Source organism: Tyto alba, unplaced genomic scaffold (genome assembly GCF_018691265.1).
Source record: "Tyto alba isolate M040663 unplaced genomic scaffold, T.alba_DEE_v4.0 Super-Scaffold_14, whole genome shotgun sequence".
NCBI classification, from domain to species: Eukaryota; Metazoa; Chordata; class Aves; order Strigiformes; family Tytonidae; genus Tyto; species Tyto alba.
In genome coordinates, this window is record NW_024881276.1 from 27,418,081 (window position 1) to 27,443,483 (window position 25,403).

Genomic DNA, 25,403 nt, shown 5'->3' on the forward strand with positions numbered 1-25,403 from the left:
ATAAGAATTAGAAAATCATAAGGCTCACATAGTCTGGTTTTAGGATTTGATTGCAAGGTCTTCTGGTCATACCACGGAAACCAGTGGATGCTGAGGGGATACTCCGTGTCCTGCTCTATTTCATGTGTGCCCCAAATCCAACATTAGCAGCTGTTTTGGTAAGAATCCTCATCAGATGAATCCATAAGTTTTCCACTCCTCAATTATGACTATGAACTCTAGTTCTGGGTCAGCTTTGAGCCACAAACCAAATCTAAACTTAATCTGGATGCATTTCCAGCCCCTTCCCCCATTCAAAACACGCAAGAATTCCAAAGGCGAATTTTGGAATTTTCCATGGTTTATGATAGTCTCTGTGGAGCAGTGTGTGGGCAAAGCAAGCACGTAATGTGGCTGTTGAAGGGACAGATGAGTGGAAGCAGTTGTTTGCTTTGTGGGTAATACCTTGGAAGTCAACGAGGCTGCTCTCTAGGGAAAACATGGGAAATCGATGGCAGAATCTGGCTCTGTGTCTGTAACCTTCCGTAACTACAGGGTTCAGCAAATGTGCAAGAGACAGAGCTAAGAGGGAGCCCTAGAGGGGCTACTGCTAGCCCACTGCAGACCTTTTTTCTTCAGGTTTGAAACCTTAGGGAGGAAAAAAGAAAGAGAGTGTTAGCAATATTTGTATGAGATTCCCATCCTTTGGATTGTCCACCTCTAGGAGAATTTACTCTGTGAACATCTGCCAAAGTGAAGCAAATTATTCAAAGGGGGTAAAAACTCTGTCCTCTTCTAAGGGCTTACACAAAAATTGTAGCCAGCTACTGAAGCTCAGCAGGTTCCTGTACTTGAGCCTTACTAGGTGGGCTGAGTGACTGTTTGAGTGGGCACAGGGCTGCCTCACTGCCCAGGAGTTCTTGTTACTGCATGAATTCTCAGCTGTTTGTAACCTAAATGCCACTTAGAGTGTTTTTTCCCTAACACATTTTGCAAAAATGTCAAACTTCAGACATGCAAGTGTATGAAACCCAGTGCTGGTATTGGTTTGGGAAGCACTGGGTGAGTTTGCCTAGCAACTGTTTCATACATCTATTCCAGTTAGACAGCACAAATATTCGAATTCCTTGGCTGCTTTCTCGAGTCCCAGGTCTTTACCTTGGCTTCAGATCTGGATCAGACCAGAACTGCTTGGGAGTGATTTTTCTTTATCAGCTACTTTACAGATAATTTACTAGCAGTCCAAGCTGCATATTTACTTTGAAGAGCAGAAACTTCATCTTTCAGATAAGATTACTCTCCTATGAGTAAATATTGGGCAGAACACAAGGAAGGGATGAAAACGTCAGACAAAATGAAAAGGAAATGGCTGATCAAGCTGTTAGATAGTTAACTCAGGTTGAAGTACCTTCAGAATCAGTCAGAAAGGAGATTAGAGGGGAAAAGAGTTCATGGCTTTGTAGGACCAAGTGCAATGTGTGCAAAGCATTGGCTTGTGATCCTTACAAAGTATTCACCTGGCAAGCTCACTAGATTTAGACACTGAAAGTTAATTCAGAAAGAGTCTGAAGAGCTAGTATAAACACTATTCAGCTAAATGTGGCTGTTCGCTGTAGCATCCAAAATCTGTTCCATGGTAGCCCAAACTTGAACAGAAAAATTAAAGTCCTGCCTAGAAGCCTTTTTTCTGTGGAGGGGATGCTGTACTGCAGGGCAGCAGGTGCCAGGCTTGCCCACTGTTCTCACAAGGGAGCTTTCAGAAGAGAGAACATTTCTAAGAAGCTCTTTTGGAGTGAACGCCATGGGAAGCATGCCAGGGTGGGGAACCTGGGAGAGAGACAAAACGATGATAAGCTGCATCAGCTGCAAACCTGGGTGCTGCATTTCCATGTGGTGCTTGGCTACCCTGGTGACAGACACGTTATAAATACCTCAAGACAGACCCATTTTGGAGGGATGCCTGCAGCTGTGGGGAAGCTGCAGATTAGAAATTCCAGCCGACTCGTCACAGGCACGAAAAATATTTCCCAACGCCACTCTATGCTCGAGGGGCTTTTCCTAAGCAGATGAGACTTCACTAGTCTCATCAAACTGCTGTTAAAAAGAATTGTGAGAGCTGCATTCATCCTAAAAACTGATTATTGCTGTTGTCAAAACCAGTGTGATGTAATGCTCGCCCTTGGAGCAAAATAAGACTAGCAGAAAACTGGTTGTGTTGAAGGCGTGAAGGCTCAAGCTGGCTATTTAATGCCATCACTGGTTTGTCAAATGGAGGGACCAGTAGCAAGACCCCACATGTGCACCTATCCACCAGGTCACACAGGCCAAAATGTGCTTGTAGGTCTTATGTGACCCACATGACATGAGCCAGCAGAAGTCTGCAGGCAGTATTATGTCACTACTCCTATCCCAACCTATATTCAGGATGACGAAGTGTCCACCTTCAGTAGCATGCTTTAAATTACTTTCGACGTTCAGTACAATGTCTAAACCATCCCCACCCATTTGGTCCCATCCTTTGTGCTCCTGAAGAAGTGACCATCACACAATGCCTATCTCATGGTAGGTCGTCCATGCAGGTGCCTACCTTATGGATGATAGAAATGCTGACAGCACAGTGCACCTCATAGGTGAAAAGTGAGACATTTTATCCTGAATGATGAACCTCACAGATCTAAAACCTTTCCAGGATAGACTGTTATTACTACAAATGCGATTGTGAAGACTTTTAATAGTCTGAAAGCATTTTCATTTTTGAAAGATAAGCATTTATCATTCTGATGTTCCAGCAAGCTCAGTTCCAGGCATTACAATACCCAGGACACAATCAAGGCCTCACTCTTGCGCAAACAACGGGAAGCAGAGGAAACGATGCAAAGCCATGCTGGAGCGTGCACCTTCCCCTTCATGAAGACATGAATGAGAAATCACCAGGCTGAATCATTTCTTTCTGATAAATGACTGTATTAATTAAACCTAATCACTCTAGCATAGCTCCTTATATGGCTGTTAAACTGTTAACAGCTTACTGATGATCATGTTTATGAGAAGTAATTGGGCTACCTTTTTATTGGCATTATCAGATTTCCACCCATCACTACCTTGTTCTTTCCTCCACCATGGATGCCTTAGATGTGCCAAATGTCAGATTAACTATTTATGGGGCTGCTATCTGCCTGAAGGGGAAGAAATCTCCAAACTGAAGAAGGACGCAGGTGCAATAAGCATCTTTAATAATGTTTTTCCTCCTCATTGGTGATGCTTATAAGGATAAATGAACAAACAAGAATGAAACGGTACAGAATTCCTTTGTTCACCATAAGTGCTATTTTTCTGTACAACCACAAAATTCTTCCTGCCCAGACTGATATTAACATAAGGCCTGTAAATGCTCCTGGGGCCCTGATTGCATTCACTCCCTCCTCTTGTCAACAAGTAATGTATATTTTTTTTCATACATGTTTTATGTGTTCCTAAAAAGCTATACCCCACTTGACATCTGCTATCTGGATTAAGGCTATTCATTCAGCTAGCCAAAAAGGGATGGAAATCTGTGGAGGATTTTTTTTGCCATAATCCACAAATGGTGTTCATTTCTCAGGTTGTTAATATGAACAAATACAATAAAACCAGCAATCAGCCTATGGTCTTCAATAAAGGAACAGAAAGGGGAAGAAATACCAGGCCCTTCTCCATAATGCTTTCCTATTTATTATTTTTATTTGTGTTGTCTTGCAACTGTAAATGTTGCCATTACAGTCTACATGACTTTCTTGCATGTATCACTGAGCAAGGGATTTATCACCAAGACCTTTTAGTAAAGAGAAGACAAAATTCAATGCTTTGACAATCTCCTCTGAATTCAAATGCCTGAACTGAAAATGGACAATATTGAGCCAGATCAGAATTACTGCTACATTTACTAGCTGTAGTAATGTCCAGAGTTATTTCCACTCTGCTCTTTTACAAGTCATGTGATTTCATTTCTCCTCTGTCAACACTGTGGTAAATGAAAACCAGACTTATAATCATACAATCAATTTTATTACATTGCCACTGTATGTAAAGGAAGGCTTCAGATATTAAGCAGCATTTTAGATAAGGAGAGTGAGCAAACCATGACTGCTTCAACAACAACAACAAAGAGGCAGCATTTAAATGATTGTGGAAAAGAACTATTTCATATAGTCAAAATTTAAATGGGTGCATAACATGGCCGATATGCTGATGGCCATGAAAATGTAATTACCTTCTGAACCACTGAATGAATTATGCAGCCTCTGATAGCTGCAGAACAAAGTTTATAGGCCAGATTCACTGTTGGCACAAGCAGTTACATTGGCTTCCACAGAGTTGTCATCATTTGTTCCAGCCGTGAGCTTGGCTTGACATCCCTGCAGCGTGGATCCAGAATCCTTTGAAGTCAATGGAAAGGGCCCTTGACTTCAAGGGACTTTGGATCATTTCTAGTGTACCTTGTGTTTTGCCAGCAACTGAGCTAGTTATACTTCAGATCACCATGTACATACATATTCAGTGTCATGACACGTACTGACCTGGGAGAGGGACTGGAAATGCATCCCTAGCAGCAAATACTCTATTTCTGTAACCCAGGCCCGCATTTGGAGCTGGTCTCTTCACATTTAGAATATTTCCACTTAGTACCCAGCCCCTCAGTTTGTTTGCAGATTAATTTCTTCTAGCATGTTATTCCATCACCCACTCAAATCGCTCAGTAACTGCCTGAAAATTGAAGCTATTTTAGAAGAAGCTTCATCGGAAAAGATGTGGTTATAAGCTAACATATTCTTATCCTGCACCAGCTGTCTGTTCTCTAAACCTAGCTGTGAACATAATTTTCCCAAGAAAGCTCTCTGGCAGAAGTTAGGTAGGAGAAGGATGACGGAGAGCAGGCTCATTCATTTTAACCACCAGTTAATAGTGTTAAATTGCAGTTTTCTCTCATCAAATACTGTCCAACCTGGGTAGAAAAGGTGCATGTAAGCAATGCAGTGACTCCAGTCATCACATGACTAAAGAAATGCAGAGACAGTCCAACGAAACATGAAGATCTTCATAGGTTCTGCTTCCCAATGACTTGGTGATGTCATGGTTTGAGCTCAGAGAGCAACTGAGCACCACACAGCCACTCACTCCTTCCTTCCACTCCAGCGATGAGAAGGGAAAAATAAGATAGGCTTGGGATTTGAGATAGGACTGTGAGGGGCAAATAACCCATTATGGTCACAGGCAAAAGGCAGACTCGTTAGGGGAAGAAAAAAGAAGAACATAGATCTATTACAAACACTAACAACATTTAACAGGGTAGGACAGTGAGAAGCATTGCCACATCTTGAGAACACCTTTCACCCACCCCTTCCTTCTTCCCGGGCTCAGCTCTGGTCCTGATATCTCTACCTCCTCCCCCCAGTGGCACAGGGGCAGGGAATGGGGGGTGCAGTCAGCGCTGCCATTTCTCCCATCTTTGGTGGGGGGAGCTTCTGGAACTTCTTCCCCCTGCTCCATCGTGGTCCCCTTCTCACAGGAGACAGTCCTCCACAAATTTTCTCTGACATGAGTCCTTCCCATGAGCCACAGTGTTTCCTTACACTGCTCTGGCGTGGGACACCAACTTTCTCCAACTGGAGTCCCTCCCACGGCTGCAGCCCTTCCTGAGCTACTCCAGCATGGGACATCCCCACATGCTGCAACCCTCCCAGTGCTGAACTACAACAGTGGGGTTACCTTTTCCCACAAGACCCCGGCCTTCTTTGGGCACAGCACCTTGATTATCCATGTGAAAAACCACAGGCCATAAATCAATGTCTTCTCCACTGTAAATCTTCACGGGTGGCGGGGACGGCCACCCTGCCATCTCACCACAGGATACAGGGGGGTCTCTGATCCGGCACACCTCCCCCCTCCTTTCTTCCTCCGTTCCTCCGCTGACCTTGGTGTTCATGTAGCTGCCGCAACTCCTCCTCACAAGTCCGACTCCTCCTCACCACGTCCCTTCTTAAATACATTATCACAGAGGCGCAGCCAATTGGCTCAGTTTTGGTGCAGAGGTGGGCCTGACTTGGAGCCAGGGGAGCTCTGAGAAGCTTCTCACAGGGGGCCACCATTGCAGCCCCCTCCCCTGCTACCAAAACCAACCCCACCACTCACTCAAACCCAGGACAGGCTGGGTGCCTCACATGGCATCTCTGGACAGATTCAGGATGCATCACCTGGGTAGTTCTCAGCCAGACCTGTGTCCTGTCCCGTCCTGGGCATGCAGATCAAGCCACAGGTCTCAGCAGTGGGAATCCACCTTTCCTATTGACAGGCTGAGGGACTAAATGGATTTTTGCTTGTCCATCTCAGCACAACAAATATTTGTGAGAGAAGGGGTCCAAGGACAGAGGGAGACTGAGCAGACATATAGAAAAATTACCAAAGGCTGTCCTAACAGGCAGGAATGGCAGCATGTGCTGACCAAGAGGACTGAGGAGGAGAAAAAAAATTGTGCTAGTAACAGTGGTGTTTATCTTGATGGACAAACATCAGCGTGAACTTGAACTATCTCCTGCATGGTAGGAGGATGAGATATTAAATCTGGCACATACTACTTCTCGGGTAACATCAAATGTATTAAAAATGTTTACATGATTAATGGGACCTAACTGAGACCTCACTGAAACAAAACTCAGGTTTCCAGCTTTGACATCTCGTAATGACTCCTCCAGCTTTGACCTGCTAGGTTACCCTTGCTGTTTCGCTATTCTGTGCCACAGCTTCCCAGTTATGAAGAGGAATGACAGTAAGATGTTTTGATTGCTTTAATAAATCACTACAGAACCTCCGGTTCTGAAGAAAAGCAAAAACGAAATAGGCAGAGTTACTATTATTTAGCAGCTGTATTCAGGTATGAGATAGATACTTGAAAATGGGATGGTGATATCAGATTGCAGGTTTAAAATAGGCACTTTCAGGATACAGAAGTCCACAGACAAACTTGTGAAATGCCAGTTCAATCACTGACCATGGATTAGCAATGAATTCTAAGTTTAAATTCCAGATAAAATGCCAAATTTATGGTTGTAAAATATAATGTTTAAACAAACCTGTGTCTGACACCAACTGATCATCACAAGACAGAATTAGAGCTGGATACAATTCTTCTGGGTTAGCATGAAACTACTGGAAGTTTAAAGATTTTTCATATTTTGTCACAATCTTTATAACGGATTTATTATGGGGGTTGTAAAATTTCATTATAGCACATTCATTTCTTGAACAAAATGAGACTCATTTTTCCAGTGGAAATAGCCTGGTCTTGACGATGCTTCTCTCTGTGCCAGAGAAAAGGTTCAGCTGGCTTCTTGGATCAGCTTTAGGGCCTCTTTGCAAAGCCAGGCTGCTGCAGAAAGGGGAACCATGGAGCCAAGAATTTGGCCTCTGGATTTCAGTGACATTAACACCCAGAAAGAATTCCTGGGAAGGACCACTTCCATGAACAAAACTGGAGCCATTCCTCACAGTCTGGGGCTTGTCTGCACATGAAAATAAATACATCTGGAACAAGAGAAGACATAAATTTGAAGTGGGAGTGTGGTAAAATGGGGTAACTCATGTGGCAATGCAATTATTTCTTTTTTATTTCTGATGGAATGAGTCATGAAAGTCCATGAAGTTGATGCAGGGAAAGACACCCTCATTCCAGTCTCACAGCGTCCATGTATACTATCACTCCAGACAGAGTTACTTGGAGTTGTTAAATGATTGTGCTGGAATAATTCCATGTGCAGACAAACTCTTATATTTCTGTAGAATTGGGGAATGGCAGAAGTCTATCAGGGAATAAATTCAGTTTGCTTATTTCCTCTCAGAACTAAAGATTTGCCCAGGTTTGTGAGGTTAGTATAAATAAAATTCCCAGGATAAAGCAATCAGTGTTTCATTAATAGACATTTCACAGCTGAGTAAACTTTTTTTCACATATCAGCTGGAAGACTCAACCAAGTTTTGTGTGCCTGTTCTAGACTCCAAGCAAATTGATTGAAGGAGAAAAGATCAGCTATTAAATTCACCCAGTTATAAGTCAAAATATGGTTTTAGGGCAATTTGCTAGGAAAAAAAAACAACTTGCCTTATACCTAGATGCAATTTATTTGAATGAGAAAGTAAGTCTCCATTCTGAAGTGCTACACACTTGGAGAAGATATTTATCTGTTCCACTTTTCTTGCTTTTCTTTCGGTAAGCATTTTCCCTTGTTTTTGCCAGCCATAAACTGCCATAAAAGGCACCCAAGTCTGCAGCTTTTAAAGATGCTTCACATACATACAAAACTTGTAGGGTTGACGTTTGTTATTCACTGATATTTCAGGGCCTTTGGGGTACAGAACAGAACCTCTCAAAATGAATTAATGGAAGAGAACAGAGGAGAGAGGGAGGGAGGAAGAAACATGGGGATTTCACTGGGAATTATGTTTAACCTCCATTATGACCTTCCCCAGACGTCTGATGGTACTCTGCTGAAACTGAAGTGAGTGATTCTGTCACATGAATATCAGTTGGAAATGCTTTGAGAAATGAACATTGCCTAAACCTTTGTTTCTCACAGGAAAGTAGGTATACGTCTGCAGCTTTACAATGAAGAACTATCTCAACTTACAACTGGCATCTTTCATAGGCTGCTATAGTATATACTGTTCTTTACAAATTTTGTCTACCATCAGGGTAGCATTTATGATACTTTTTTTCTGAAAATAACAATCTGGTTTTTTCCAATAACTAGCAAGATTGGCCATTTAGCATGAATCACCTAATTCATTCCAGATCTTGGACTTTGATATTTATTTTGAGATATTTCTTATTTTGGAGCACAGCAAAGGGTACATTTCACAGACCATTCTCTTGATTTAATTGGGTAAAGAATGAATAACAATTCCCTAACTTGAAAATTGTTTTTTAACCACAGTTGTTAAGTGAAATCTTAATCTGTTTATGATTCAAGCATATATCTTTGATGCGAAGGAAAGATAAATTAATTGGGATCCTAGCCAGCATTAGATAATTAGATGCTTAATATGAGCAGTAGAAGGGAAAAGATGTTGAAATAGGTCTATGGGAGGTGAACAATTTGTACTGTAAAAGCTGTTAATGAGTACTGGAGGCATCTGACCTCTGTTAAGTCTTCTCCTCAGACACCTCAACCCTTTTTAATGTATAGCAACTCAGACTCACTGCATTTTAGTTTGAGGCTGGGGTGCTCCTGATAGAGAGTAGATATACAGTGAGGGTGGCCAAAGACAGCTTTATGTTGCTGTCCACATCAGACACTTTTGCTCTGCATGAAAGTCAGCAGAACAGAACACACGACTTGCACCTCCACAGTGCAGGATCTTAGCACAAACTTACCTTCATGACCTGGTTTTGGTTTCATAAGAGACTGTGCACATTTGAATCTCATCTGGAGCCTTGGTAATGACAGGTAATGCTCCATTCTGCTGCTGGTCCTGAGGATGCTGATCTTGGGAAAAGAAGAGGAGCAGGCATATAAAGCAGTACAGTCTCTGTCCACTGTGAAAGATTCATTGCAACATGTCTGTCAGAGTCATAAATCCTATGTTCTTAAACACTTTCCTCCTCTCCGTATCACTAATGTCAGTTATCACGTCATATTTTGTCTGGATAAACATTTACAGGGGGATAGTAAAGAAGGAATGAATTTAACAGTCATACAATATGGTGAGGTGCACAGTGACCATTGCAGAATTTATCGTTAAGAGGAGATGCAAAAAGCATATGCATGTTGTGCTACTTGTGAAATTACGCTGTTTTGCTGTGTGTACTATGTGCTAATGCAGGACAGGGCAGCTCTGAACAGTCTCTGCTGAGGGAATATATGACATCCTGGAAATTCTCCAAAAGCTCTTTCAAGCGTTTTAGGTACAGGATGTTCAACCAGTACCTATTGCATTAAAAGGGTTCTGGTAATCCAATATTTGCAGAGACTACCTGTTGAAGGCTGAGCAGGCAAGTCAGGGTAACATTTCTTTATTCATGTAATTCCAACAACATGAGGGTGACCAGGACATGATTGCTTTGCAGTCAAACAGTATCTTAGCAATGAATAAGCAAGATCTAGAGCATACACTATGCTTTTTTAATCTTCCCTCCATCATGGATTTGATAGAGTCTTCACAGAGTCTTACCTGTTCTTTTTCAAGATCAGGTTGTCATCAGACTCACACTGAGTAAACATATTCAGAAGTCATCAGGAACATTTGTTCAAATACAGAACTTGCATTCACTTTTCCCATTCCTTTGAGTCATCTCAGCAAATCTGAAAGAGGTTTGGTTTGTTTTTTTAACCTAGCATCCTATGGAAGCGGCAAATATTCAGTCATATGGATGAGTATGAGTGTGCATGTTTTTGGGTTTGGTTTTGGTTTCTTTTTTTTTTTTTTTTTCTCTCTGTTTTTCCATTCTGCATCCCCCTCCCTCAGTATCTTGTAGATTTAATAGCTATTTGCCCTCCTACCTCTCTTCAGAAAATTATAGAACGACATTTTTCTGGAAACCACTATGCTTCTCTGTCAAATTCTTAGCTTTCCACAAATATTGTCATCAGTTTGGAAGATGAAGTAAAATATTTGTGAAGGATGGTGGAACTGACTCTGGCACAGTCAGTCTGCAGTCTCTGGGGGTTCATTTCTTCCTTTCCTAAGTCATTGAAAGGAAGGAACAGAAGTGAAATTATGCTTCTTCAATCACTTACCTCCACAGAAAAAAAAATCAAAAAAAGAGGAAAAAAAAAAAAAAAAAGAACAATGAAGTATTGAAGCCAAAGCCAAAGCAAATAGTTTAGAAACAGTCCATGGGCTTAAATAAGTTCCCATTCAGATGAGGCTGCACAAGTCCAAATTATTAAAACAGCTCTAAAAATATTCTACTCACTGATAACTCACGAATAAAAGAAATAGGAATATGTCATATTCCTCAGTAAATTTAAAAAAGTAAATATTGATTTACCATGACTATTTTCTTCTGAATGATGTAGTGATTGGAATGAAGGATTTACTTGATGGACATACTCATGCACTTAGTGCACACAGGGACATGGGGCTCCACCGCTTTCTTTAGTCCCTGAAATTTAGATTCAGATTGAATTTAAATTTATTCATAGAGTTAGTACATTTTAAAGATTAGTATAATCATCAGACTCAGTGGTTCCCAAAGCAGTATCTTCCACTTGTGGGGCAGGGAGAGGAGTGAGAAGGTGTTGCTGCTGGCTGTATAGGGACCTGACTTGCTGGAGCTGTGGATGCTCTGTCCCAACACCCTGGGGACAAGTAGTCTGCAGACAAGAAGGCTCTCACTTTCTGTTAACATGTGGGCAGCACAGTCCTTACTCAGGTGTAAGGCAACTTTGGGGTGACCATGGAAGCTTTGCTTCTCCATCCTGTCAGTCCTCAGCTGAGGTAAATCACCATAGCTGTGTTTACACAGCCGGAAGAGCTTACCACAAGCAGTGAGAGGTTGTGGTTTGCTGGTGATTCATATCAGATCCACATGTCATGACATTTTTCCACTGCAGTTCAGTACTCTGCAGCTAAGCTTGCTGCTCCAAGACCACTTCTGCTCTTCTTAAATTGCAGATAGAACAATAAGCTTGCACAGAAGCAGAAAGGAAAAGCACAGCTCAATGCAGAGTAAGGCTGTATTCTGAAGCTTGAATGAATGATTAGCAGTGCACTATATATCATACTAATGTATGTTTATAATATTGCTGTACAGTCTCTCACTACCTGATGAAGGTTTGCTTTGACTTTGCTAAATATTTCTAGTGTTTTCCTTTTTTTTAGTTTTCTTTTTCTTAAAGACTTGTAGGACTGAAAGTTCAGAAAAAATAATTTCTGTGATGCTTTTTTTCTTTCCCAGGATTTTGTTTATGTTTTTTCTTCAGGATAATCTAATGACTGGGATGGCCTGGTGAACATAGTGACTGAACCTTGAGATTGGTGTACACAGGGACTTAAGTCTCCAACTGCTTTCTTAGCTCCCAAAGTAAAGATCTGTCCTGATTCAGGCTGGAATAGAGTTCATGTTCGTTTTGGTAGCTGGAGGAGTGCTGGAGCAGACTGAGGTTCCAGAGGCTCTCCAGGCCCGAGAGCCCTTGCCTGTGTGCGGGGGTGGGGGGAGCACAGCTGGAGGGCTGGGCCCGGATTGGCCAATATTCCATGTCATGTGACGTTACGCTCACTATATAAAGGCAGGAGAGGGCCCGGAGGGGCTCTCACTTGCGGGAGTGTGGCCGTGGTGCCTTTGTGTCTGGGGTCGCTGGCCGGGAGCAGGCGGGTGTCAGTTGGCGGGTGGTGAGCAGCTGTATGGTACATTACCCGCTGATACTGCTGTCACCGTATTGTTCTGTTACTGTCATTAAACTGTTTTTATCTCAACCCGCGAGTCTCCCTTTGCCCCTCCGACTCCTTCCCCATTCCCAAGTCGGGGGAGGGTGGGTGAGCAACTGTGTGGCATTTAGCTGCTGACCAGGCTCAAATGACAACAAGATCCTAAAAAATTACAGCTCTGTAACTGTTAAAGCCTGGAGCAGTCTGGTCTCTAGGCTCCTAAATGGCCACCACAAAAGTCCACACATGAGTACATTGCTGTAGCTGGGTACCCACAGGACTTCCTAGATCTGACGCTCAAGAAATATGAAGGTCCACTGAGACTTGGCATGTGTGTACCCTACAGGGATTAATGCACTAGGATTTCTTAAGATATGAACAAGAAAGTGCAATAACCAACAAGTTTATTGAAATTGATGGAGCGCACACCTGAAAAGCACAAATTGACATGTCTCTATTTCCAGGGACAGGAAGGGGATGGGAAGAAGGGAAACAGTTCATCCTCAGATATTTCTGGATAAGAAGCATCTCACTTGCTCTTGGTGATGCTGTTTTAAAGTTAATACATAGCTGAGACAATGATTCAGGAGTGATCTGAGCACTTATCCAGATAAGAAAGAATTGAAGTGTATGTTTGGTTATGAAAACATGGAGGCTAAGGCTAAGGCTTGGCAGAAGTAGGGTTAAGACACCTGCACACTTTCACTTCAACATCCTAAAGCAGTGCTCTTTGAGTTATAGGACATGAACCTCAGGACTAGAGTGTGACTGCGAAAACTTGTGGAGTACACTTGCTTCCTTGCAACAAATCAAGTCATCAGACAAAGTAAAGGAAAATTGAAAATTAACAATCAATAATTTAAACTTTAAAATTAAACATCTTCTATATTTGGTTGCAGATGAAAACCTGTGTGACAACACAGCATAATACCCCCTGGAAATTCTTTCCAAAAATGTTAGGTGGGCTCTGAAATTACAATGGTTTGAGAAATCTTGCTCGCATTATAGTGGGCAGGGAACCTTCTTGGATTAAGCTGAGTCTCTCTCTTCAGACAAGTACTTGGATCTTTGACTTCTCACACAGGAGAGCTAACCATTTACATAAGCGAGCAGTTTTAAGCCTTTCATGCTTCCCCTTACAACCACCACACCCTGCAGTATGCTCTCTGTTATTCTTGATGTTCATTCTTGGTGCCATGGGCATCTCTGTGCTCAACATGCTTCGTGCCTCTTTAGGCATCCAGCTAGATACATTCATTGTCTAGAATATTGTATGGCAGACCACAGGACTGCATTCTACTAGGCCACACTGTGCCAGGAAACTAAGCACAGTAACAGTAAGTGTAATGATGACAAAAGTCCCATCATCACTGCAGGCTTTGGTGGCTCTCAGGCCAAGACCTGTCCCACAGACCCCAAACTCATACTTAATACAGTTTTTCCTTGCCAAAGCTTTAGAGGAGCAAAATCGCTAGAACTCAGAAAGCTGCCAAAGTGATATGAGTCAGAAATAATTTCTAAATCCTATTAAAAAAGCTGACCTACATATAATAGGAATGCTACATGGACACCACTGCTACCTGGTTTGCTACCCATAATATGACCACTTTAGTGATTTGTTGGGTCCCTGGGTTGGATGCAACTGCCTACTCCAAGCACTTGGCTCTTTCAACATCACTGAGGTACCACACCCTCTCCCCATGCCACAAAGAGATCGGGAGCTGCTCAAATGAAATTCCTTTATTAATGGAATGGTTTTAATAGACCAAAAATAAAGTGGATGAAAGGAATGCTTGTCCTTTATGGTTTCCAGAAAAAGTAAATATTGTCTACAGACATTATACAGCTTTCTTTTAACCAAAATTCAATACGGTCCATAGCAAAGCAAGCAATCTGTAGAAATGTCTTGTTATGCTGCTATTACAAACTATTTACATTGGATAAAAACCAGGTGTCCCAAAGCCAACCTTAGTTGATTACTGTTATGATTCCGTGTATTTTGCTCTCATCTCCCCTTTGTGCTATTGTATATAAATCAGACATTAATAAGGTTAAAAAAGTGAGTGATCACAAAACAATCACAAAACAAGCTCTGAGTAGCAGGGACAGAGAGCAAGCTCCCTTCCTCACCACCCAGCATGACTACTCTGTCACTCTCCTTCAAGATTTAAGGAGGAGTTTATCACTTCCCTGCAGGCTCTTCCCACATCCAACCATTTGTCTCTCCAATCAACTTACTTTCAGTGCCAGGAATCCCTGTGAAGGCAATACCTGGTACAAGAATATACATTTTAAATATACATATTTTAAAGGAGCATATGTTCTTCTAGTAGTACTGTGTGCTGTCTCTGCAAATGTATGTTCACAGTAAAACCATGTCAAATAAATATCTGAAGGAATCAGCACAGTGCATCCAGTTTCACTTTCCAAACAGAAAGTGGTGTCTTCTTTTAGTGGTGGTACAAGGCAGAGACTTAATATAAATCCAACTTTGCTAAGTCACGGTCATGAACAAAGAAATCCTGTCTAATTACAAAATAGTTGATTAACAACTCAGCCAGACAAAGGGATAGGTTTACTATACACCAAAGCTATTTGCTGAAAAGGACTTCGCTGCTGGTTTCATAGTAGACATACAGCACAGAGAGTATGTTTTTTCAGTTTGCAAAAAAGGATTAATCAGAATAGTTTGTTCATTCAATCAAACATTGCTCTGCTGTAACAACATTGTTCTCAGTTCCCTCTCTCTTTGATCCTCCTGCCTGTATTTCTCCTCTAGTTTTTGTTTTTCAGAGTCCATACTATAAAAAGTGGAATCTGTGCTTCTCCTAATCTTCTCAAACTGACTGAAATCCGCAACGTACTTTCCATTTGGAGAGAGAGAAACCACAGGCACGAACTCGTAGCCCCAGTGGATCTCCTCAGGTATGTAGGAAGTCCTGCTTTGGCAGACAGCACTGGTGGACTCCACTGTGGCGTTCAGGAGCACCACAAGCTCGAAGTCCTTCTCCTTGAGATTTTGAGGTGTCAGATCTCTCAAAGGGCTGCTTTCATCCAAAATATGGTAGAAGGTTAAAGGCAAAATGAGAAATGGACTCTCTGAAGAGGAATCAACGTTGAACTTGACACTGGCTTGATTCAGCAGGATCCGCTCCCCTTCTTTGGTTTCATACGTCTGAAGAAGCTTCCCAGACAGCTGACACTGTATCAGAAGGCTCTTCCTCATATTTGCTACTCTGATCACCAGACAAAGTTCTCCATTGTGTTTAGTAATGACAGCACAGTGGCTGAATTTAATAGTCTCTGCCCTTTTTTTAGGTCTTGCAATTTTGGCCAGAAAGGTACCTGTGATAAAGATTTCAATCAAGGTGGTGATGACCAGTTGGGCCACAAGTAAGAAAATGGCATGAGGACACTCCTCTGTAATGAAGCGAAATCCATAGCCAATGGTTGTCTGTGACTCCAGGGAGAAGAGGAATGCACCAGTTAGAGAGTCTACGTTCTTGACACACGGCTCACGCTTTGGGGTGAATTTGTTTATTTCTAAATCACCATGAAGAAATGCAATGGCATAGTAGATAACTCCAAACAGGAACCAGGTCATAACAAAAGTAGCAGCAAATAAGGTGAGTTTGTACCTCCACTTCATGTCTATAACTGTAGTCCACAAATCTTGAAGGTAGAGTAGGTAAATGCCATCGACTTTGTCTATCCGCACGTTGCTGTGACCACTTTTGGACATCACACGGGGTTTGTGTGCCTTGAGCATGGCAGTGTCAATGCCTCCATTAACCAGTGGGATGCGGGACATATTAATCTTTGTGGTTTCCATTCTCACTGCTTCACTCCTAAGGAGAGAATAAAAGAAGACTGTTACTTAATGAAATCAAAGCACATAACTGATTCTGAAAAGCATTTGAAAATGTTGATGGAGAGAAGGCACAAACATAATCTAAGCACAGCAGCAGTGAATAAAGACAGTAGGAATATAAAGTTACCATCATACAATATCTGACATTACAAATAACTTGACATACATTTTTCCAGTAAAAAAAAAATAAAATCCTTTGATTCTAGTGACTGCCAAATACAGAGAAGTAAGTTTCTTTATGATTGCCTGCAAAAGAAATTCAACAAAGCTGAAATTTTATATTAGTACTTTATTTCTGTAAAATGCATTAGATTTTTTTTTCTTACGTTTCTCTAGAGAAGAGGCTCTTTTTGATTACTGAGCAGGTTTTCTTTAATGCCCTGAAGAGAGACATCTGATCAAAATTAAAGTCGCGTCAATGCTTGGTTTAGAACGCAGATCCAGCACACCAACTCTGTCTCTTCCTGCGACAGAGGCAAAATGAGCCAGACCAGCTTTCACTGTGAACAATTAACTTCCACAAGTGATTTACTCAATCGGATCTGGCTCTTTGTTACAAACCTACAACTAACCTAGAGGGAAACAAAGATGACCTGAACACATCAAAGTCGAGTTTTGGAAAGGAATATTTACACCTGAAAACACTCCAAAGTTGTTTGCACTGTATAGCACTCTGATTTTAAGCTGTCTAAGGAAAAAAAGGAGGCAATTCACAAAGTCAGCATTCTAGCCGTGGGCCCTGACCTGAGCGAACCCAGCAACCATTGGACCACCCGACTCCTGAAGTTTGTTTACTGTGTATCAGTCCGGATGGAGAGTAAGTGTGCGGACACTCAGGACTGAACAAAGCCCACAGAGTGAAGCAGAACCGTGCCTGTGCCAGTTTGATGAGGCAAGTAACAAGACCCAGCTTGCAGGACCAGACAGTGATTACGTAGAGCAAGGACAGTGCATGTTATAGTCGTTTCCAACAGCAAAACTTCCTGCTGACAAAAACAACAAAGAAAAAAAACAACCCATGCATCCTTTGTGCTTTGGCAGGTTGTACAAAAAGCATTGTTTTCTTCCATTGTTTTCCTCAAAAAGAGCCTTAAGTGATTCATTTTTGTGAACCACTGAAAAAAAAAAAAAAAAAAGAACATCTTCCTTATAGCTACTTAAAAGAATTTTGCAGGAAGTACAAGATATATTTGTGGTACACACATGTGCCAGTCCAGGACATCAGCATAATTGCTCACTGAAGTACCTTTCCTGTTATGTCAATTAAGGAGGATTTTTGTTTATGACTATACCCATCACGCTGTTGCAGGTTTTCTTGGAAAGGGTAATTAAACTTAGCTCTCATTAACACCTGTAGCTCATTCCAATTTGGGTTTAATCACCAACATTTCTTTTCCATAGCCTAGGAGTCATTGCCATATATTTTTAAAAGAAAGGAATGCATCAGTGATCCCAGTAGGAGATTCCTTATGTGACAGTCAAATCAACACACAGTGCGCAGCATGTCCGGATAATAAACAGGAAAAAACCTTCAAGTGATCTGAAAAAGAACAACGGGAGGAAATGGGGGGGAGGGAGTGGTAAGGGGGGGAAGGAGTGTACACGCAACTGCTCTTTAGGCAAACTCAAAACCAAGTGCTACTGTCAGTGCGCGGTAAATACATGCAACTTCTAATAGGAAACCTTTTAGGAAAAGGCATACCACTTAGTGAAGAGGCTCCATTCCCCACACCGAGCCTCACCCTGGATAAGTCATGGATATAACACATGTGCAAAAATCTGTCCCCAAATAAGTACCATTCTTCCTCTCAAGCACACTTCCCCATAGCCATTACTTCCAGGCACAAACATTATGTTGTCAGAACAGATTTCCCTGCCACAAATTTCTAGGCCAGGAGATAGCTGGCTTCTCCAATCCAGTGCCAGGGACACATCCCCACCCCATCCCCTGCTCAGCCTACCTGGATGCCTACTCCTGGGAGCAGCTCCCCAGGGCTGCCAGCTCCTCCTCCTCTGGAGGCCACGAGGATGGAGACAGCCAAGGCTCCACCTTCCCTCCTCGGTGCTCCAGCTGGTCGACTTGAGCTGGTGGGGCAGGGAAAGGGATTACACACTCAGTGAAGAACAAACTTACGTGGTCTGGGTCAGGGGTGGCCCAAGGCAAGGGGCACATGGACACTCGGCACAGCACACTCATCATGGCTCTACCATGCCCAAGAAATACTGGCTTCTGCACAAATGGTCAGCATATGTGTAATAAATCTAGCATGTTTGGGATCCACTGGGCAGGCTGTCTGCAGCAGCTCTGCCCCACATGCACTGAGGGTCTGATACTTCATATGCCCAACTTAGTAAGCATACACTGCACCAATCACCTGCAGCACCAGCCGGGTGCACAGTTTCAACCCGCACGAGGGCCTGGTAAGAGTTCTGGCCCTGCCTCTGCTCTGTCCTGACCAGAGAAAATCCTGAGATTGCAGCCTGCCACATTTCCAGACTTGGTGGAGGACCTAACATCACATGGATACCAAAATGCCCTAACAGAAAAGTTCTCCCCACCAGATGGGAGGTAGAGAGGCAGTTCCAAGGCCCAGTGTCTTCCCTGGCCTACGCCAACAGAGGGACAAATGAAAAATTTGCGATTTCTGGCATAACCTGAGAAGTTGAGCTTTGATACAGCACTAGGCAATGTCTGGGACTCTCCAAGCTGTATTTCAACTCACAACCAAAGCCATTTCTCACTGTGCCTCTCTACTGTCCCTGTGTGTAAAGTTGATCTTCACATGTGAGGACAGCATGGCAGAGCTGTTAGATTTGGAGTCTGTCATAGATGAAGGAGTCTGTATCAGAGCTTCCCTGTCATGTTTTGTGTCCTCCCTTGATTTGTATTTCTGTATGTGACAAAGTTACTCAGTTTTACAGTGATTTCCTGAAATGGATCTCAGCCAATTTCTGGTGCTTTTTTTGGTGGTAGGGTATTTTTTGTGTTGATTTGCTTCCTATTTTTTTCTCTTACATCACTTTTTCCTGTGTGATCCTGAATTCCTCTAGTGCTCTTTTCCTCTCCAGAGAGATTAATCTTGGTTTCCTTTCCCTGCAGAAATACTTCCCTTCTTCTCTGACACACTGATATGGGAAGAGAGGATCTATCACACCACCTTGGAGCGGTGCTGCTTCTACTCCCTCCCTTATCACTGACAGCAGACAGCAGTAGTTATCTGGGGGAAAAAAAAATCTGATGAAATGAACAGTGGAACAAAACTGGACTTCAGAGGAGGATTTTCCCCTGCCTTCCACTTCCTCACTGCTTCCTGAGTGAAGTGACCAGTATAATATTCCACAATAAGTGATTTGTGTGTGTCTGTATGTATAAAACCCATGTTATAACACCTGCGTTACTATTTCCCATCTTATATCTTATGTAGGCACCTGAGATATTCTATGCCCTGAAAAAACATCCCCAGCACCTCAGCTGAAAGATTTTGGTTTTTCTGATTTGTACTCCTTTTCTTCTAAATCAGAAAACACATCCACCACAGTAAGTTAATATAAGCAAACAAACATGAGTTATAATAGTAGTATGCATATTTTAAATTAAAAGAACATCTACTGTCCATTAGCTAACATTTTATACTGATTAAGTATTTATTACTGTAAAAAAAAAACCACTCAAACTGTAGCTGCAAATAAAAGTGAACTGAAGGAAAACTAAGGAAACAGATACTTCAAGAGGGAAGAAAATTAAATCGTCTCAGACTTGTCTAGCACTCTAATGTCCTGTGAATTACCTCCTTTCCTCACCAGGCCTTTGGAACAGCCAAAGGAGACTCCCCATCGTAGCACATGCTGGTAAGGAAGCTTAGTGCAGACAAAGTCAATAAAACGTAGAACTACATACCAAACCACCAACCATGAATACCTTGATATTAAGGCAATTCCAGCAGCCAGGGATATAACAAGCACATTAACACTGCTTCCAGAGACCACATTATCAAGAAGTTGAAGCCAGCTTGCACACATGCAAAAATGTTCTTGTTACATGAAGCCAGATTTGCTTGTGCAAGATCTCTTTTGGCAGACATAACTGATTAAAAGTGTACAGGAGCATGACTTGTTCGAATGGCCTCAACTGTTTGCTTTTTTTCAAATCAGATAAGCTTTGCCACTTGAGCAAACCCTCATGCATGCTTCACTGACACTCTGATACAGGAGCAAAACTTGAACTGATTTTTCAACCAGCATAAACCATTAGCAGGCTTGGCATTAAAAAAAAGCAGGGGTGAGGAAAGAAAACATTGAAAAGAACTACATAATCTTTAGATCTTTCTTAGGTCTGATGTAGTTCAGTAGTTTATAATAGTCCCTCCTGAATTCTCAGTGCTCTACCTAGCATGAACACCCTCCTTCTTTTGGGTTATGCACCAGGTTATGCCATGCAATTATCAAACAGCAAAACCCTCCTCTGTAGCTGAGTTATGGAATACAAAAGGAGAGAGCAGAGATAGGGGGAGGGAAGCAGTGGTTGCAAAAGGATACTTCACCTCCTTCAACAGCTGCAGCATGCAGTCATACAGCCAGCTACTGCTGCCCTGCACTTCGTAAAAGGGTCCTTCAGCGCTAGGACTGATCAGAGTTGAGAGTGGGCATAGGCAGGCTGGCAGTCAGTCTTATTGTGAAAGATGCTGCCTTTAAAAACTAAATTAACAACTTTTTATTTCCTTTCACAGAAGAACTGATCCAAGAGAACTGTAAATACCCCTTCAAGTCAAAATCAGTTCCCAAAGCTCTGCCTGTAGCTCCCCACACCTCTGTAGAGCCACCCATCAGCGCAAGGCAGGCCTGTGGATGGTGACTGTCCCTGGGCTGGGGCACCCAGGAGCAGGTGGAAGCAGAGGCACAGACAAGCCTGCAGGCAGGGTAGCGCTGGGGGCTGTGGAGCTGACTGTGCTGGAGGTGGGGGAGTTGAGGCACGTTTTTCATCGCCCACAGCAGGGCTAGGGCAACAGCCATTTACAGACCAGTGCTAAGAAAGTGAAACGCCAAATTTGTCTTCATCCCTCCGAAGCTGACTGCCTGACATCTGGCCATGGAAGGTGAATTAAAGCTGGAGAAGACTCATGATGCATTGTTTGTGAGGGAGAGTTGTACAGGAATGTTGTTCTTTCAAGGGCAGGATATAAGACTTTACCGTAACTATTGGTTTACGTAGATGAGCCTTGGAAACCACACTGATGCAAACAAATAGGAAAACAACCAAGTAGTCAGAGAGAAGGCAAAAGATGACTCAAAGCTTATTAATGTTAATGGAGAAGCTCCCAGTGATTTCACAGTCCTCTGGACCAGGTCTCCAAGTGGAGAAAAAGCACATACCGCTAGCATCTGAACAACTAACATGCTGCAAGTAAGTTGTCTGTCCTTCCAAAACCCTTTTCTTCAGCCCTGGGCTCTGCAGATGAACAGGGCACTTGGCTGTGCAGAGCCTTCAGTCCAGGAACCTTCACGTACACCAGTGTAAACTGATCAGTTTCTGAAAATCTCCTTTTTGTGTTTGGTAATATAGTTTACACAATCCTGCTGGAAAAGAGAGAAAGGTTCCCCAGAAACCTGTTCTGATCTTTTATTTTTACAAACGGTTTTCTTCAGCAGTACAACATTCAATACTTTTGAATGTCTCCCTTGCTGGCATATTGTTGCTTCAAACTCCTTTCAGCTTCAAACACTTCATTAGCACAGTTAAGTATTTAAAACCTGCCTCTGCTGTGATGCTTTTCCCACCCCTTAACCTTTTCCTCATTCTTGCTGTGCAAACCTTACCTGGCTCTTTCTACATGGGCAAGTCTAAACAGAATCTCGAGAGCCTGTCCTTTCTGTTTCTGGGAAGCTGTGTGCCAGAACTACTCTTCAAGGCTGAAAAGGACATTATTGTTGCATTATGCTTATCAAGCTCACATCCTGTACTTCCACTTTCATTTATATCTTTGAACTGCTGTAGAAACATTAGTGACCCCTCTCAGTAGGCCTCTGGCACAGGCAAACATCTCAGGAACACCACAGAGAAGGAACTGAGCTAAAGGAGGGCAGGAGTGATGTCCTACCCCAATCGATATTAGCAGTCAATACTAAGGCCAGGACTAGACCTTCAGAGAGCTTAACACCCACTGTTGTCCTATTTTGCAGTCACTGCCACTATTTCTTCACTCTTCCCTTCTAGAATGCCTCTGGGGGCTTTCAGTAGCTACATCCTGTCCTTCTTTCTCCCTGAGGTATTTCTCTTTTCCACAAGATTATCTCCCATTATCCTGTTTTCCCCCATTTTGCTTAGTATCCCATTCCTCTCCTCTTTCCCACTCTGTGAATCAAAATATTCAAACTAATTGTGCTTACAACACCACCAGAGAAGCATGTAGCTGTGGAAGAAGAGTTATTTCTCAGAAGACTGAACACTGGTTTATGTTCTGCAAGTATCTTACTGTAGGTTCAGTGGCACTGACCTATTCCTGACCTCTCCACTATATGACTGTTTTCAGTGGTTTCAAATTTTGCAATGCTTCAACTCTTTGGGCTGAGGTTTTCCTCAAGACTGGTCACAAGCGAATACACTTTTTTATTCACTTGTTTACTTAATGTGCCAGTCAAAACAAAAAAGGCATTTTCAAAATCAAAGCCAAGAAAATATGTTTTGGGATGTTTCTGCATCCATGTTAAGACAGTTTTGGTGTCTTTTCTTTCAGGAAGCCAGAGTGTAAACACATAAGTTGTTCTTGGTGCAGAGACTGAATCTTACACTCTCCATGGCCAGCTGAGCACCTTAACAGCTTGGCTATAAAGTAATGTCAATGCCTTCTTACTTTCTGGCTTTATAAATCCTCATCCATACAGTGATGCAGCTTCATTAAGAAGTACAGAGTATACTCTCCCCATCTCCCCGGTTCCTTATCAGTGAACAGCCCTGCAAAGGTGGAACTGTGGGAACAAATCACCTCAGACACGGGGAGGAGTCTCACCTCCACCTCCTTTGATGGCCAGATTTGGAAACACAAGTGGCAGCTGCCACACAGTTGGGGCAGCCTTGATATGCAGCAGGAAGATAAAGTAGAGAAGGGGGTATGTTGGGAGAAGGTTGAAGACAAGCCAAGGAATGCCTCATTTCTGGCTCTTCTTGCCTAGACACGAGATAAACTAATCTACTTGGTGTCTTACAGGGTGCTTTGTGGCATGCCCAAAGGCAGAGCTGTTGGGCATCCAGGAAAATGAGGGTCAGAAATGGAGATACCTGTACACGTTGAGCATTTCCAGCACAAAACAGAAGCTGGGCAGGGATTTTCTGCAAAATAGTTTTTTACTTAGTCAACTAAGGCCTACCTAAGTCCTACTTAAGTACTTAATTCCTTTTTTGGGAACGGGCCGTTTGCCAGCCAGTTGCTCCAGCAGCTGAGAGAGAGTGCTTTCACACAGCTCCCATTGCCTTCCCCATCGCGGCGTGAGGACGGGCCGCCTCGCTGAGGCACAGCTCCCAGGGGAGCACCAGCCAGGCAAAGGCACCCAGACAGGCTGCGCTGCTCTTTTCTATGATTTCAGGGCTGGGGCTCAAGGTGGTTCAGTTCTTTGCTCAGAGGCATATTTTACCTCTCTTTATGCTTATTTATATACTGCCTGGTATAAATAACCTGGCTATTATCTGACCACATGAATTCATGTGCCAGTCAGATTCATGTTTCCATACACAGCCGAGGGACGACTGTGTTTCCTTCTAGTATCTTAATCAAATGGTGGCAGCTTTTATAAGGACATAGAAAACACTGAGACAAAACCCATCTGCTGCTTGGGTTGTTAAGTCCAACAAAGTTCATAGGGAAGAGAGTCACCTTCCAAGTCAGCACGTAGCACGAACGTAACGGACTGGGATGCTGCCTAAGTTTGCTGGGACTGTCATTCCCTGCTTACTGTAGGTTGGCTGTGTTCTTGTTTTCCCTTCTTTTGCAGCATGTAAAGGACAGGACTTTGTTTTTAAGTTCCCCAGTATTCACCCATCACTTCACAAGCTGATAGATGCCTACTCTACCACTGAATAATAATAGTAATTAAAAAGATAAACTCAGAGTAACTGATCAGCCAATCTGCAGTTGATTTGAAATTTTCTGCTTTTGTTTCAGATCTGAAGAAGGGTTAATGGGACAGAAAGCTTGTCTGGTTTCTTTTCTTGTTTGTTTGTTATTTTCCTCGAAATTAATTTCTTGGTCTAATAAAAATCTGGTTTCATTTAAAAACAAATAAGCAAACAAAACCAAAATCAGACACTTACTCTATATTTTTAAATTAAATTGTCGGCAGGTGGCTGAAAATGAATAGTAATGTGCCTAGTTATGCAAGAGGCAGAGAGAAAAGTTAGCACGTTGTTGATAGTTCATGAAATCGGGCTAAAACATTTGCAGTCTGCCTTCCCCAGGGCCATTTATTCTCCCTGTTTCTCAGCTACCATGACTGGTACAGGAAAAATATCAGACAACAGTGGAATATTTCAAATCTTTTAGAGTGGTTTGTGCCTCTTCGTCCTTTCTTGGACTACAGACACCTGGAGTCTCAAACCCAGCACTGGATACCAGGTCCCAGCACCAGCCCTGTCTCACTCTGATGAGCAGGGGCATCGGCTCCTACCTCATGTCAACCGTACAGTACAAATACACCCAGTGGCTCAGCAGCTCTCCTTTTAATTATCATTTGTGAAGCCAATTCATCACATGATGTATGCACTGTATCCCAGTCAAGTTGGGGTTTGTTTCTTAATTAGTCATTGCACACCCAGGCTCTCATAGCTCAGTGTAGGTGTGGCTGTGATGTGAGGCTCCCTGCAGGGTGTCGGGCTTCTGCTGTGGCAGATTTTTTAATGTGCTCTCTCCGTATGAAAGCTGCATGTCCTGCAAATCACAGCACTCTTTTTGTCCATACCAGGAGACATTATGCAGGTGGAGGAATGAGCTTAGTACCTACCCCACAAATATCCCACTCTAGGTATGCATTCACAAACACTGCCAAAATAAACATGTTTATAATTTTCCATCTCTATGCAGTCACTAAATCTCAAAACTGAAATACTAGTCTATGAGAAGAATTTTTCACAAAAAAAAATTCTGCACCTATTAAATATGTAAAAATC

General features: G+C 42.5%; 1 protein-coding gene across 2 annotated transcripts in view; it reads right to left on the reverse strand.

Annotated features, from left to right (window-relative positions):
* Positions 1–14,098: 14,098 nt before the first annotated feature.
* Positions 14,099–25,403, reverse strand: part of KCNJ15 (potassium inwardly rectifying channel subfamily J member 15) — a 36,526-nt gene continuing 25,221 nt past the window's right edge. For both annotated transcript variants that reach the window (XM_033011225.2, XM_033011224.2), the window contains exon 2: positions 14,099–16,226. In XM_033011225.2, the coding sequence (XP_032867116.1) occupies positions 15,080–16,210 (1,131 nt within the window). In that variant the 5' untranslated portion in view covers positions 16,211–16,226 and the 3' untranslated portion in view covers positions 14,099–15,079. The remainder of the gene's footprint in view (positions 16,227–25,403) is intronic.